Source organism: Chenopodium album, chromosome 1 (assembly GCF_948465745.1).
Source record: "Chenopodium album chromosome 1, dcCheAlbu1.1, whole genome shotgun sequence".
Taxonomy (NCBI): Eukaryota; Viridiplantae; Streptophyta; class Magnoliopsida; order Caryophyllales; family Amaranthaceae; genus Chenopodium; species Chenopodium album.
The window spans coordinates 46,695,576-46,711,070 of NC_137834.1; the positions used below are offsets into that span (position 1 = coordinate 46,695,576).

The 15,495-nt window shown below is 37.6% G+C and overlaps 3 protein-coding genes across 3 annotated transcripts in view; 2 read left to right on the forward strand and 1 right to left on the reverse strand.

Annotated features, from left to right (window-relative positions):
- LOC145632131 (uncharacterized) overlaps positions 1-10,041 on the reverse strand; it is a 28,085-nt gene extending 18,044 nt beyond the window's left edge. The window contains exons 1-2 of the mRNA XM_081684424.1: positions 9,996-10,041; positions 9,605-9,657 (exon numbers count right to left, since the gene is read on the reverse strand). Of these exons, the coding sequence (XP_081540550.1) occupies positions 9,605-9,657; positions 9,996-10,041 (99 nt within the window). The remainder of the gene's footprint in view (positions 1-9,604; positions 9,658-9,995) is intronic.
- A 65-nt stretch (positions 10,042-10,106) lies between these two features.
- On the forward strand, positions 10,107-13,032 carry LOC145632137 (uncharacterized). The gene is made up of 5 exons (XM_081684435.1): positions 10,107-10,496; positions 10,856-11,641; positions 11,925-12,029; positions 12,120-12,413; positions 12,736-13,032. The coding sequence occupies exons 1-5, from the start codon at positions 10,107-10,109 to the stop codon at positions 13,030-13,032; spliced, it is 1,872 nt and encodes a 623-aa protein (XP_081540561.1).
- A 117-nt stretch (positions 13,033-13,149) lies between these two features.
- On the forward strand, positions 13,150-13,941 carry LOC145632146 (uncharacterized). Its single transcript, XM_081684446.1, has one exon. The coding sequence runs from the start codon at positions 13,150-13,152 to the stop codon at positions 13,939-13,941; it is 792 nt and encodes a 263-aa protein (XP_081540572.1).
- The last annotated feature ends 1,554 nt before the right edge of the window (positions 13,942-15,495 follow it).

Sequence of the window (15,495 nt, forward strand, 5' to 3'; positions counted from 1 at the left end):
GTATTGAGTGAATGCATTAAGTGAGTTCATCCTTACACATTACTTGAGTCTAAAATCACTAGGCAATAGTTGGAAGAATAAGGGGAACATTACTCCTTCCTTCTTTCCTTCCAATCAAAACATCAACAACAAGAAACTTTTTCCTCACCAGGCGGCAAGAAGTTACTCATAAACAGCCATGAAGATAAAGCACAATGCAAGCTTCTCACCAATATTTCATGTTTTCTTCTTCTTTTGTTTCAAACCCTTCCCCCTACAAGTCTAGCATAGGTTCTCCTTATCCATGTATCTATGTGTCACATTTCTTACCTTCTTCATAAATGAGCATCTCTTTTTTACATTCGATCCCGTAATTATCAAAAAAAAAATTGCCAAACTAAACCCAACGTACACCAATGACTTGAGGCACCTTCGAAAACCTGTCATTCCCTATTAACCATTTAATCACATATCCATTTCTTTGTCAACCACTTTGAGCCTCGTCTAACGATTGACCTTATTTATTCAACCCACATTCACTTAACCCTGGGATGGGAAGGTGTGCAATTTGTGTAACAATCAGAAAGCAAGTTCAAATTAAAAAAAAGGGGAAAAGAATAAGTAAATAAATAAAAAAAACAATGTCTAAAGGCAAGTGTTCCAAGGTCTCTGATATGAACAAATATCAAATTGCGTCTCTCATCGAGTGCTTGGTACCGTGCCTGAGAAACATGAATGCTAAGTGAGTGATGGAACGCATGATCTGAGATTGCCTACATTGATTCACAAGAATGGAAAAAAGAAAAAAAAAGTAATTCAAAACAAAAAAAAAATATATGAAAAATAAAACTTGCAAAGTCTAATACATAATTGCATATCTTGGGGGCTTCTCTCGGGTCTTGAGCCTTTTACCCCTTTCTTCCTTAAACCTTCAGCTTAACAACATTACAACCCTTGAAAGACCTCTTTAAGGTGTACACACACTTGTGCAAAGTTCGGTTAGAGCTACGTTCGGCCTGATTCCTAACGGATACATAGGCAACCTCACATCGAGGTGTGGCCACATTCATATTCATATCCATGCATGATCGAGTCAAAGAATATTCAATGCTTACCCCTACCCATTTAGAGCTAGACTTGGGGGCTTGAACCCACATCATTTAGCCTACCCAGCCTAAAGAGTCACCATCTTTGACTCTTCTCACATATATTTCCATCACCATAACCCTTGCATCCAGCCTTAGTATCACATTCACACAATTCGCTCACACATCCATATCATCTTTCCCTTAGGAACCCTTTTTCATGAAATAATTAATCTTGTTTCAACACTGTGCATGATTCATCATCTTTCAAGACAACATTCATTAGAAGAAACATTGTATACTTGCTTAGCTTCCTGAACTGAGCAATGTACATTGTTTCACGCATCGCATAATGAGGTGAGCAACATTTATATATATATTTTTAATACAACGCATATTATGTTTAGCTCCTTGACCTAAGAAACATTCATTATGCAATACTCATCAATCATTTCATCTATATACGTGCTTATCTTCCAGACCTAAGTGACATTCAAGATCGCTTCTTTACACCATATATGATGCTTAGCTTCATGACCTAAGTTCATTCATCTATCGTGTCACATGGTGTAATTGTCCTTAGCCTCCTGGCCTAAGAACATTCATCATGCATACATTATTTTCAAGACAAGCAATTCAATCCATACGATTCATTTCGTCTTGCTTAAGGAGGAAGTTCAAAACTTCTTCCCTTTCTCATTATTTTCTTTTTGGGAAGTTCAAAAACTTTTTCAAAATTTTTATCGAGGGAAGTTCGAAAACAAAACATCATTTTTGACGTCTTTCTTTTTCGGGAGAAAGTCGGTACCCTCCACTCATGACAAAAATTGACGGAAAATTTTCGCTTTTGCATCTTCGTTTGCTTGTGTCTGCACACACACATAAACACACACACACACTCACAAGTCATACATATGTAATGTCGCATCAAGTCAAACTTGGTCAAGTAAGTGGTCAAGTCAATCACAATATATACGAGTCCATTAGCAAATTTATTTTTGCATGTCTCATCTACAACCCACGTTCAGGGACAAGCGAACCAACTACAACCCACGTCCGGGGACAAGAGGACCATCTACAGCCCACGTCCGGGGACAAGCGGACCATCTACAGCCCACGACCGGGGACAAGCGGACCATCTACAACCCATTTTTGGGGACAAGCGAACCATTTACAGCCCATATTTGGGGACAAGCGAACCAACTACACCCCATGTCCGGGGACAAGCGGACCATCTACAGCCCACGTTCGGGATAATCGAACCACCATCATTTCATGACGCAAGGTTCTAGATACACAAAGACGTGCAATCTCATCATAAGAGAAGTCTTTCCTCAAGCATGGAAAACATTATCGGTGGATTTCTTCAAGCATAGAAAAACGCCAAAATCATAAGTCGACTTTCCTCAAGCATGGAAAGTGTCATCCGATAGGTTTCTTCAGGCTTAGAAAGCTACCAAACTCATCTGTAGGCTTTCCTCAAGCATGGAAAGCATTTCAACAAACGTCATCCGGTGGGTTCCTTCAAGCATAGCAAAATACCAATCTCATTTGTCACCGATACACTGATGTCAGATAAGCGTTCTATCGTTTTACTCTTTTATCTGTGGAATTAACATTTTTTGCAAGTATCGGCGTATACAGAGTGATTTAGGATCGTAGAACGTCTTAAATTATTCTCCGTCCCTATCAACTAATTTGACTATCGTTGTCGAAACTGACGTTTTTACAAACTCAGTCAAAGTGGGGGCTTCTGTAGACACCTAAAAATGTCTCCCCAAATACAAACCCGATGATGAAGAACCATTCACCGCCATTATTGGTCAGGTTAAGTATTTAATCTGAGTGCTTAAATCCATATTTCCATTTCATAAACCAACCCAACTTCTAGCCCATTTCCCCAAACCATAACTTATTTTCTTCTTTTCGTGCCTTTAAACCCAAAATAATTCATTTCGTGTCCTTTAAAATCATTCATTTCGTGTCCTTTTTATAAAAACGTTTATTTTAGTTTATTTTGGTCCATAATCTGGGTTCAATGATTAAATAATTGAATGGGGATTTAATAGATCTTTCCAACGATGTATAATAAGCCCAAATTCGAGTTATAAAGAATAAGTAATTACCAAAATATTAAACTGAACCCAAACTGAACCTAAGCCCACCTTACCTACGACCCAATGATCATGTAGAGGGTCCAAATGATTTAATCCAATTCCTAAACAAATTAGGATTAATTGGAAGCTTCTATAAATTTCTAAAAGAACCTAATTATCCGTTTTGAAAGGATAAGATTTAAGAGTTTGAAATTGAATAAAACTCCTTTTTTTTAAAGTCCTAATTTTATCCGAATTGAAAGACATTCAAATATAGACAGATATTATTGTTCCTCATAGTTTTTATCCAAATTTTATATGGTTGAATAGCCCTTGAAATTATTTGTCCAATGATATATTATAATATCAATTACGAGCATTAACGGAAAAGATATGAATAAAATGTCAAACTCTATCCAAAACTAACACTGTCTCACTATTTCGGCCATATCTTTTATTCTACAAAATATTTTAATGTTAATCTAATTTAGTTAGAAAGTAGACTTCAAGAGATTTCCAATGATATCTTATTCATCTTTTTCCAATTTCTGGATCAAAAGATATGATAAAAACAAAAACCGCAAAAGCTGCTGTCTATCGCAAGAGTTTTATCCGATTCGAATTTTTATCTTTTTCTTGATTTTTCGGCCTTCTTTTTTCTCTATAAATAGAGGTCATATCACCCCTTTTTCAATGATAAAAAATCTTGATCACAAAATTATTCTCTTCTCCCTCTTTAGCCTAAATACTAGGCACCCTATTCTCTCATAATACTTACCCTAAGAGCTCCAAGGAGTCCATACAATACCCGAAGTTCTATACTTAAATCAAGGCGTGAAAGTTATAATTAACTGAGGGTTTGGACCAAATAAACTCTACATTTATTTAATTTAATTTAATTTTCATTTGATTTATATTTTTTTTATTGAAGTTACTAACGGTTTATTCATGATGTAGCAATTCAAGGAAACGTGGAAAGTGAGTAATTATTCACTTAATTACTCTTATTTTTGTTCTTGTTGCTAGTATCATGATTAAGTTTATTTATATTTGATTTGACAAACGTTATCATTGTTAAATTGCTTCCAATATTAATGTTTATTTTATTATATTAATTATTGATCACAACATTGCATGTTAAAGGGAATATGTAATTGAAAATCACGCCTAATAAGATAATTTGGACAACCGGTTTAGGTTCCTTTTTAATCTTGTTATTTAATCAAGTGATCACGATATTTGAGAATTATGTGGTGCATTAATATTCAACCAATTTAGCATAATAGCAATTTGGAGCAAATTGAATATTTTGTTTGCATGCCTTTGAGATCGCATGAATCACTTTTCACTATAAGAATTGAGTAGAGGCCAGTACGGGCGAATGTGACTCCATGACTCACTTCGTACAATCATCCCCGATCCTCCTTTCGTTGTTCCGAACCATATGGAGTTAGTAATCTCATGGATTATGAATAGGGTGTAACCTTCACGGGTCAATTGTTGTTGCCTATCGTTGTCCCTTTATCAAGGTTGCCTTTTATGATCCGTGAACGGTTTACAAGTTCCTTAAAAACTTGTTGGCGGCTCCCTACTTTCCTTGTCCCTAATCGTATTATGTCAATTCCCACATCCTATGAGTGCCAAGCATATTCATCACATGCTTAATGTAGGCGCACTTCCTATGAGTGCCAAGCATATGCACGCGAACTCCTATCAGGACAAAGAGTAATGGAAATGAGAATCAAAATGAAGATCCGCACTCGCTGCTCAGCTGATGTCTCCTCCATGTCAAAACCACGGGCTAGAACCGAAGCCAGCTTTGATTGCCCGCTCCTAGGACCACCTCGAGACACTAGCTGGGTCCTGATATGCTGAACGATCGGACCTAATAAATCGGCTGCCTCAGCCGCTCCCCAAGAAAGATCAGACATCTGTGCTACGGCCGGTCAGTGAAGTGTAGACCGCTAATCATGCTAAAGTCCAAAGGGGTCATTGTCATCTCCCCCCAAGAAAAGTGAAATGTGTTGGTAGTATCCCGAAAATAAACCAACAACGCGCGAACGTTTGTCGCACCACAACCCCGGGGGCTGCGAAACCCTACGATCGTCGAATAAAAGTCCACTAAACTAGCTAATTCCCATAAGGCGTTCATAGCAGGATCCCTCGTGATAATCCAATGAAGTCGAGGAATCAAAACTCTGGCTCCAAGTGGGTGATGAGAAACGTGGTTCTCACGACAGAAAACCAACTAGTCTGAGGTCCACGGGGGTGGAACCCACCTACCTCTACTCGTAGAGGCCCGAGGCTCAGACTCTAAGACGTCGTCATCCATACCCTCGGGAATTGTGGTAGTGTCCTCCCGAAAAGCCTGACGCCAGCCATGAGTGGAAAGATTGCGATCCCGTCGTCTAGGCATGCTATTATAAAAATAAAAATCTAAATGCTTAGCATCATTTCCTAAGACATTTAGTTATTTATATCAAGTTGCACTTTAATAAAAAATCTAAATGCTTAGCATCACTTCCTAAGTTATTTAGTTATTTATTGCATTATACGCTAAATTTTTACTTCAAGGCTAAAAATTGGCAAAATAATGGAATTATTTATAGTACTTAGTTTCTCCATGACGAACTAATACTATGTTCTCCTAATTGCATGATACTATGTTCTCCATGACAATGTAGTACATACACAACACAAAACATGTCTCAAAATTGCACAAAAACAATAGATCAACGCATCATGGCATATTTTACAAAGATCTACAACCAATATATCATCATTTCAAGTGCAAAAGAACAACATGAACAACAAGGAACACCATTTACCACAAGTACTACCAAAAATGGTGATTTGCTCAATTGTTCACCAAATCATGCAATTTTTGTCTCAAATCGCTGACAAACACACATACACACATATGCAAATAAATTCATGGCAATAATTTCAACATAAACCTTAAAATCAAAAAAATCCCCAAATTGGTTTTTTAAGGGTTTTTACATGAAATTATTCGTTTGAAGCAAATTCGAGACAAAAATCAAAGGAAACTTACATGGATCCTTGTGGAGAATCAAAAATGAGGAAAGTAGCAAAAAATTAGAGCAGAATTGATGAAGATTTGAGCTCCAAAAGCTCGAAAAACCGTGCAGACCGCAGCACAACTGCCGTGACACGGTCAGCAGCAACCGTGACATTGTAACAGCAACCCGTGTCACGGTGAGCCTGGGACGTGACGGAGCTCTGGACACCTTAGGTGATGGCGAAAGCAGCGCAGCAACGAGCAGCAGCGAGATTTCGGTGAAAGAAAAAAAAACCCGCAGAACCACCGTGACACGGGACGGAAATCCGTTTGACGGGAAACAAACCGTGCGCCGTTGAGTCATCGCCGTGGCACGGTAATCTGAACAAATTAAGGTAATGAATGGAGATGAGAAATAAGAGCAGGAGAAGAAAGAGAAATGGTGAGTGAACAAAAATGGGAGCAATGTCTGATATTTAAAGCCAAAAAATGACCGTTACACGACCCCGTTACCGTTCCACTTTTCCCGTTACTGAGTAATGGTTTTCAGGCGCGTGGAATTTTTGTGCCAAAAGGAATCCCGCGACACGGGAATTCCTCCCGTCTGACGGCAAATGACCATCGTGTCGCGGGATTGGTCCAAGTGGCACGAAGTTCGGGCTTCTGTCCTGCACACTTTTCGAAGCTGCAGCGAATATTCCTGGCATTTTGACCAAAGTTACATGGTTTTCCGCGCAAATTGGATAGTTAATTTTTTAGTAAAATTACGCGGAAAATTCTAACTGATGGTTGGAGGGTACCAAAATTACTATTTTGCCCCTAGGAAGCGTCAAAGTCAATTTTGTCGATATTTTAAACACCTAATATGGTCGAATAATTGACTTGAAGGTGTGAATCATCTGCGGCCCATGTTCGAGGACAATCGAACCATCATACACCTGCAAATTTCAGCGATTACGGTAGTTGTCGGCTTTCCTCAAGCATGGAAAGCGTTATCAATGGATTTTTCTTCAAGTATAGAAAACCGCCAAGTCGGCTTTCCTCAAGCATGGAAAGCGTTATCGGTGGATTTTCCTTCAAGTATAGAAAACCGCCAAGTCGGCTTTCCTCAAGCATGGAAAGCGTTATCGGTGGATTTTTCTTTAAGTATAGAAAACCGCCAAGTCGACTTTCCTCAAGCATGGAAAGTATTATCGGTGGATTTCTTCAAGCATAGAAAACCGCAAAATTCCTTTGTCGGCTTTCCTCAAGCATGGAAAGCATTATCGGTGGATTTTTCAAGCATAGAAAAACACCAAAATCATATGTCGACTTTCCTCAAGCATGGAAAGTGTCATCTGGTAGGTTTCTTCAGGCTTAGAAAGCTACCAAATTCGTAAGTCGACTTTCCTCAGGCATGGAAAGTATTTCAACAGAATGTCATTCGGTGGATTCCTTCAAGCATAGGAAGCTACCAAGCTCATTTGCCACCAATAAACTGGTGTTAGATAAGCATTTTATCCCTTTACTCTTTTATCCGTGAAATTAACATTTTTCTGCAGGTATCGGCGTATATAGAGTGATTTAGGATCGCAAAACGTCTTAAATCATTCTCCGTCCCTATCTACTACTTTGACTATCGTTTTCGAAACTGACGTTTCTACAAACTCAGTCAAAGTGCGGGCTTCTGTTGACACCTAAAAATGTCTCCCCAAAACCAAATCCGATGATGAACAACCTTTCACCGCCACTATTGGTCGGGTTCAGTATTTAACCCCGAGAGTGCTTAAAAAATCGTATTTAATTAAATTCGTATTTTTGAATAGTCCATGGATTAGTCTTGATGTTTGGTAAAAGCATAGTTTTAATTTCAGCCTAAACTTATTATTTAATTTTAGCCCAAACCTTTTTTTATTTTATTGTTTTATTATTTATTTTGGCCCAAACTTTTTTATTTATTTTATTTATTTTAGCCCAAATAATAATAATATCAGAAAATGACCCGAAATTATCAATCGGCACTTAAAATGCTGAACGAAATTAGGGTTAAAAATGAATTTAGACGGAAAAGCGGAATGAAAATTCCCGCTTCACGGCAACTGTCCACCGTGTCACGGGAAACTTTCCCGTCTGACTGTGGGATTTCCCGTGACACGGGAAACCTGCTGTGACACGGGAATTTTCGTGTCCTTTCCGCGTAAACCCTTAACGCGTTTTCTGATGTTTTCCCGCGTCACACAAAATATGCACCGTGTCACGGGAATCTTTCCCGTCTAACGGTGGGATTTCCCGTGTCACGGTACACTTTGCCGTGTCACGGGATACTTTTTTAGGGTTTTTATCATTTTAGGGTTCCGTGTGTTCCTTCAGCACATTTTTTCTATAAATACCCCCTCATTTCTGATGTACGGGGCATCAATTAATTCTCTAGTTTTTTCTCTCTTCTATGCTCTAGCTTAAACACTAGCCATCCTCATTCTTTCACTATTCCTTCCTTTAAGCACTCCAAGGAGCTCATACAATACCTAAAGTTCTATACTTAAACCAAGGCGTGAAAAGGTAGAATTAACTGAGGGTTTGGACCAAATCAAATCTAATATTTATTTATTTTAATTTTCATTTAATTTATATTTTTATTAAAGTTACTAACAATTTATTCATGATGTAGCAATTTAAAGGAACGCGCGAAATGTGAGTAATTAGTTAATTTAATTACTCTTATTTTTATTCTTATTGCTAGTATCATGATTAGGGTTGTTATTATTATTTGATTTGACTAATGATATTATTGTTGAATTGCTTCCAATATTAATGTTTATTATTTTATTATATTTATTGATCACCATATTGAATGTTTAAAGGGAATATGTAATTGAAAATCACGCCTAATAAGATAATTTGGACGACCGGTTTAGGTTCCTTTTTAATCTTGTTGTTTAATAAAGTAATCACAAGTATTTTAGAATTATGTGTTCCATTAATATTAAACCAATTTATCTTAATAATAGTTTGGAGCAAATTGAATATTTTGTTTGTATGTCTTTGAGATCGCAGGAATCACTTTTCACTATAAGAATCGAGTAGAGGCCAATACGGGCGAATGTGACTATATGACTCACTTCGTACCATCATCCCCGATCCTCCTTTCGTGGTTCTGAACCATATGGAGTTAGTAATCTCATGGATTATGAATGGGGTGTAACCTTCACAGGTCAATCGTTGTTGCCTATCGCTGTCCCTTATTCGTGGTTGCCTTTTATGATCCGTGAACGGTTTACAAGTTCCTTAAAAACTTGTTGGCGGCTCCCTACTTTATTTGTCCCTAATTGTATTATGTCAATTCCCACTTCATATGAGTGCCAAGCATATTCACAACATGCTTTAACGTAGGCGCACTTCGAACGACGCCTACAATGGTCGAATCTATTTCGAGGAAAACTGACTGCTAAAGGTGCTGCCCTGAACTTTGTGGATCCTGTCCTGTAGAGTGGCAAACCTGTAGCTCAAATTCAAGCAACAGAGATTGAAGCAGGTAATTCTAAATGGTATAATGCGAGTATCTTTTATGTTGCTTGATTTTATCCCACAATTGCTGTTGTTCATAGGTTTATTGCTCAGAATTGGAGCAATTTTGCTAAACCTGAAATTTTCTGGCACGATGATGGTTAATTATAATCAATTTGTGTTCAAGTAAGGATTAGAAAGCTATTCTGAGTTCAGGTCCTCATATGTTTAATAATAAGCCGGCTATAATTAGACCATGGAGTGATAAATTAAATTTTCAAGCTGAGATACTTAGAAAAGTCCCAATATGGGTTAGATTGCCAAACCTACCTCTGAACTGATGGGGTTCAGCTACTTTGAGTTGAATTTGCAGCATAATTGGGGTACCTCTGTATGCTGATAAGTGTACAACTAGACCACATAGGGTTTTTTTTTGCCATAATGCTTATAGAAGTTGATATTACTAAGCCCCTCCCTAGCACTGTGACTGTTGAAAGCCCTATGGGGAAAATCTTGGAGTTAAAATTGCAGTTTGAATGGTCTCCTCCTTTTTGCAAAAAATGTGAAAAAGTTGGGCATGATTGTAAAGCTCCCAAGCCAAAGGTTGCTCCTAAACCTCAGGAAAAGCAAGATGAGAAAGCTCAACTAAAACAGAAGAAAGTCTGGGTTCAAAAGCAGTCTGTCCATGCTGCAGCTGCTAGCTCCTCTGTCCTAGCTCCTACAACTATTTATGTTCAGGAAAATGCTAAGCAGCAGGATCCTGTCTCTCAGCCACTTGTTACTCCTGCTCATACATCTTTTCATGCCTATTCTGATGCTGATTGGAAAGTGGTGAGTAAAAGATCTAGACCCCATTTAGCTGATGGATAGTTACATATTCCTAGTAGTTCTAACACTTATTCTGTTCTTTTGGAACATGAAATTGCTGAAACAATTCTTAGTGAGGGTGATTGTAATCCCTCTCCAGGGGAATGATTATCCTTTCATGGAACATTAGGGGTCTTAATGACCCTAATAAGGTAACTTCTATTAAGAAGTTGCCTTTTGAACAATCTGTAAATGTGATTGGTATTCTTGAAAAAAAAGTGAAAGTGAGAAATAGTGTTAAGTTACAGAAGAAGTTTGGTCCTTCTTGGTCCTGGTATTGCAATTACTCTAGTTCTCACAAGGGTAGAATTTGGATTGGTTAGTTGCAAGATAAAGTTACTTTGAGTATTCTTTCTTCTTATAAGCAATTTGTCCATGTTGATATCTGTTCTAAGGATTTGCAACATCATATTGTATGTTCCTTTTTGTATGGTTTACACTCTATTCATGATAGAGTTTCTCTTTGGAATGATATTGGTAACCTTAGTGTTGGTCCTGCTCCTTGGCTTCTCATTGGTGATTTCAATTATGTTCTTAATGATGGTGATAGGATTAATGGTAACCCCATAACTAACTATGAGGTTAAGCATTTCAAGGAGTTTGTTGTGTCTCTTAATCTTTGTGAAATTAAGAGTAAGGGTTGCTTCTTTTCTTGGTCTAATAAAAGTCATTGTGAAAACAGAACTGCTACTAGAATTGATATGGGCTTGGTGAATCAAGCTTGGATTTTAGCTAATGGCTGTGTTCAAGCTATTTATCTGCCTCCTCTTTTATCTGATCATAGTCCTATTTTGGTTGAAGTCTGTAAGTATGCTCCAGGGAGAGGTAGGCCTTTTAGATTTCTTAATTTCTTAGCTGATCACAAAGATTTTTTCTCTACAGTTGAAGCTAATTGGAAGCAGGTCACTACTTCTTTTTCTATGACTGATGTGTGGCAAAATATTAAGACTATCAAGCAGTGTCTTAAGAACCTTAATACCAGGAATTTTTCCAGTATTGCTGAGAAGGTGGATAATGCTAACACTGCTCTTGTTCAAATTCAAGAGAAACTTGCTCTGGATATCTCTAATCCTTCTTTACAACTTCAGGAATCTGATGCTATTGATCAGGTTAGATATTGAATGCATATTCAGGAGAGCATTTATAAACAGAAATCAAGGGTTAACTGGATTAAACTGGGTGATTCTAACTCCTAATATTTCTTTGCTAGTATGAAACAAAGGCAAAGTAGAAATAGGATTGATTCTATTTTTACAGATTCAGATGTTCTTGCGAAAGATCCTGCTTTGATTGAGAGTGAAATTGTGGGGTTTTATAAAGTTGTTTTAGGTACTAGAGTTACTTTTCTCCTTGCTGTTGATATTCATACTATGAGAGCTGGGAAACAATTAGATAGTAATGCTATTGATATTCTTACTGCTTACTCATGTTGAGATTGATTCTGCATTGGCTAGTATTGGTAATGAAAAGGCCCCTAACATTGATGTTATCAATGCTGTCTTCTTTAAAAAAGCTTGGCACCTCATTAAGGATGACATTTATGTTGTTGTTACTTAGTTTTTCAGTTCTGGTGTTATTGCTAAGCAGTGGAGCTGCACTACTGTCACTTTGGTTCCTAAAGTTCAGCACCCTTCTTATGTCAAGGAGTTTAGAATAATTGCATGTTGTACTATGGTTTATAAACTTATTTCTAAGGTTCTCACTAACAGAATTGCTCAGGTTGTTGGTTCTATTGTTAGTGAGGCTCAAGCTGGCTTTATTCCTGGAAAACATATTGGGGACAACATCTTTCTTGCTACTGAGCTCATTAAAGGGTATTCTCATAAGTTTATCACTCCTAGATGCATGCTTAAAATTGATTTGAGGAAAGCCTATGACTTAGTAGAATAGAACTTTTTGAAGACTGTCTTAGAAGAAACTGGTTTTCCTAACAAGGTGGTTGATTGGATTATGGCTTGTGTCTCCTCTGTCTCTTATTCTATTATGGTGAATGGTTTTCCTTGTATACCTATCCCTACCCAAAAAGGTTTTGTGTATGGAATACCTCTCTAGGTGTTTGGTTGAAATGACTTAGGATCCTAATTTCAACTTTCATCCTAGATGTGAAAAATTAGGAATCACTCATATGATGTTTGTAGATAATCTGTTACTTTTTGCTAGAGCTGATCCTATATCTGTCAAACTTCTCTTGGATGCTTTTTAGAAATTTCACATTGCTTTTGGTCTTTCTACCAACCTCAGTAAAAGTGAGGTTTATTTTTATGGAGTTACTGAGATTGAGCAGGATAATCTGCAGACTATTTTAGGCATGAGCAAAGGTAATCTTCCTTTTAGGTATCTTGGTGTTCCTTTATCTTCTAAGAAACTGACAATTGCTCAGTGTAGGCCCTTAATTGAGAGGGTTACTGCTAGAATTGATAGCTGGACTGCTAGACAATTGTCCTATGCTGGCAGGCTTCAACTTGTTAAAAGTGTCCTCTTTGGTATCCAGGCTTATTAGGCTCAGATATTTATTTTACCAAAGAAGATCCTAAGAGAAGTTAAATCAAGGTTTAGGGTGTTTCTTTGGACTGGTAAAAGTGCCTTTTCTAAGAAGGATCCTGTCTCTTGGGCTCAAATGGCTCTTCCTAAAGTATGTGGTGGCCGGAATATCATTCTTCTTATTAACTGGAATAAGGCTGCTACCTGCAAGATCCTTTGGGATTTAGCTCATAAATCAGATAATTTATGGATTAAATGGGTGCATACTTACTATTTCCATAACAAAGATTTGTGGTCTTCTCCTATTCCTAGCAAATGCACTTGGGTTTTGAAGAAAATATTAGGTTGCAGGGATATCATTGATAGAATTGGTGGTTGGTCTTCTGTTATGCATGCTGGTAAAGTGTGCATTATTAAAATATATGCTCATATCAGACCTCATGCTGCTAAGGTTAGCTGGAAAAGAATCATCTGTAATAACTTTTCTTTTCCTAAGAGCATTTTTATTACTTGGCTAGCTTTGATGAACAGGTTGGTCACTAAAGATAGATTGCTGCAATGGAACATCAACTGTGACCCTACCTGTTTCTTTTGTCAATCCAATAATGAGTGTGTGTCTCATTTGTTCTTCCGTTGTCCTTACTCCAAATATATTTGGGAGCAAATTCTTGCTTTACTTAAGTTTCAAAGACCAGCTCAAGATCTTCACGCTGAACAACAATGGCTTCTCAGAAACTCTAGGAGATCTAGCAGTAAAGGTAAAGTTTACATGATGTGTTTTGCTAAAGCTATCCATAGTATTTGGATTCAAAGGAACAGTTTAATGTTCACTGGTACCTGTATGCCCATAGAGTTGGTGTTTAGGGATATAGTGTACAAAGTAGCTATTAGATACAATGATATTGATAGGAAACTACTTTTATTGTGATGTCTTGGTTTAGTCTGGTTTGCTGTTCTGGTATATAAATTGTTCTGCTGTTCTGCCTCTTTTTTCTAGTCCAATTGTTTTCTGCACCTGAGTCTAGGGGAGGTTGTGTTTTTCTGTATTTTGCAAGTTGTTTGCTCTTTGTATGCTGGTTAGAGGTTTTGTCCTGTTTCTCTACTTTGTTGTTGTTTGTCTGGTCTTGGCTTCTAGAACCCTTCCTAGAAGGTGGTTGGAAGCTTGAATCCAGGCTGTTCCTATTTCTTTCTCTAGAAGAACCCTTCCTATAAGGTGGCTAGAGAAGTTACTGGAACTAGTTTTTAGGTGGGTGTTTGGCCTTTTTTTCAGGTCTTGTGGTGTTGGGTGCTAGTTATAACTTAGCTTTTGCAAGTTGTAACTATTCTCTTTTGGTAACAAAATTTTCTATATACCAAAAAAAAAACTACTCTAACATTATCATCTATCAACAATCAACTAAAGGAATCAAGAATCAACATTTATGAAGAACAACTACACTAATCAAGCATCAAACATCAAAATCAATCCAAACAAACCAGAGTATTAAACAAAGATATAAATGAGATAGATTTTAGAAAAGCTCGTAGATAAAGATCTCAACACAATTGTCACCATTGAATCTTCAATCTCTCAATCACTATTGAAATTCCTCAGTTTCTCTCTCTGAAATCTACTTTTAAACTAACTCTAAAACTAGAGAGTGAAGCTCTCAACAAAGCTTATATTATGATCTAAAAATTGTGAATTCAGTTCTTCCAAAATTGGTTTACAAAAAGGTATAAATAGGAGGCGCAAAACAAAATCCCCAGAGGAGCGCTCCCGCGTGCCTTGCGCGTCCGCGCTTCTCTGGGTTTCTTCAGCTCTTCTCGCGGTTTTGTGCATTCGCTAAGGTCTTCAAATGAACGCTCAATATGATTATGATGAGCACTAAGAGTGGCTGTCCCAAAAAGCACTTTACAGTGGGTTCAAAACCCCATCTTCATGACAGCACGGCTTGAGAGCGCAAGAGCTAGAACTTGGAGAATCCATTTCCTTGCATCTTGAGCTTTCCAATTGCCATGATCTTGCTCCAAAGGCATCTTACACCTTAGTAAATCACCAATATCATGACTGGACCTCGTACAAAACGTACAACTACGAAAATAGAGCAAATAAAGGAGAAAAGAGTAGAAAAACCAACAAAATGCACAAAAGCTACAAAATAAGAGAGGAAAGGTAAAACCAAGACCAAATGCAAAAAAACTAGGCATTTATTGAGCATGAAATCTATGAAAAGAGAAAGAAAAAAACCTAAATACTCATCAAATGAGTGTCATTTATGACACTATTCAAGCCCATACTTCTTACCTCTCTTTGCTGAGATACCCATCTTGCGGTAACTTGATCCTCCTCTTCTAGAGCCTTGAGGAGTACATCCGGAAGGTAGTTGGAGAATTTCTTTTTGCAATGTTCCGGAATGGAGTTTTCCATAAGTCGCAAGACTCTCTTGCAATCATAACTCCACTCCTCATGAGCTTCATCGCTCTTAACCCCTTTTGAGTA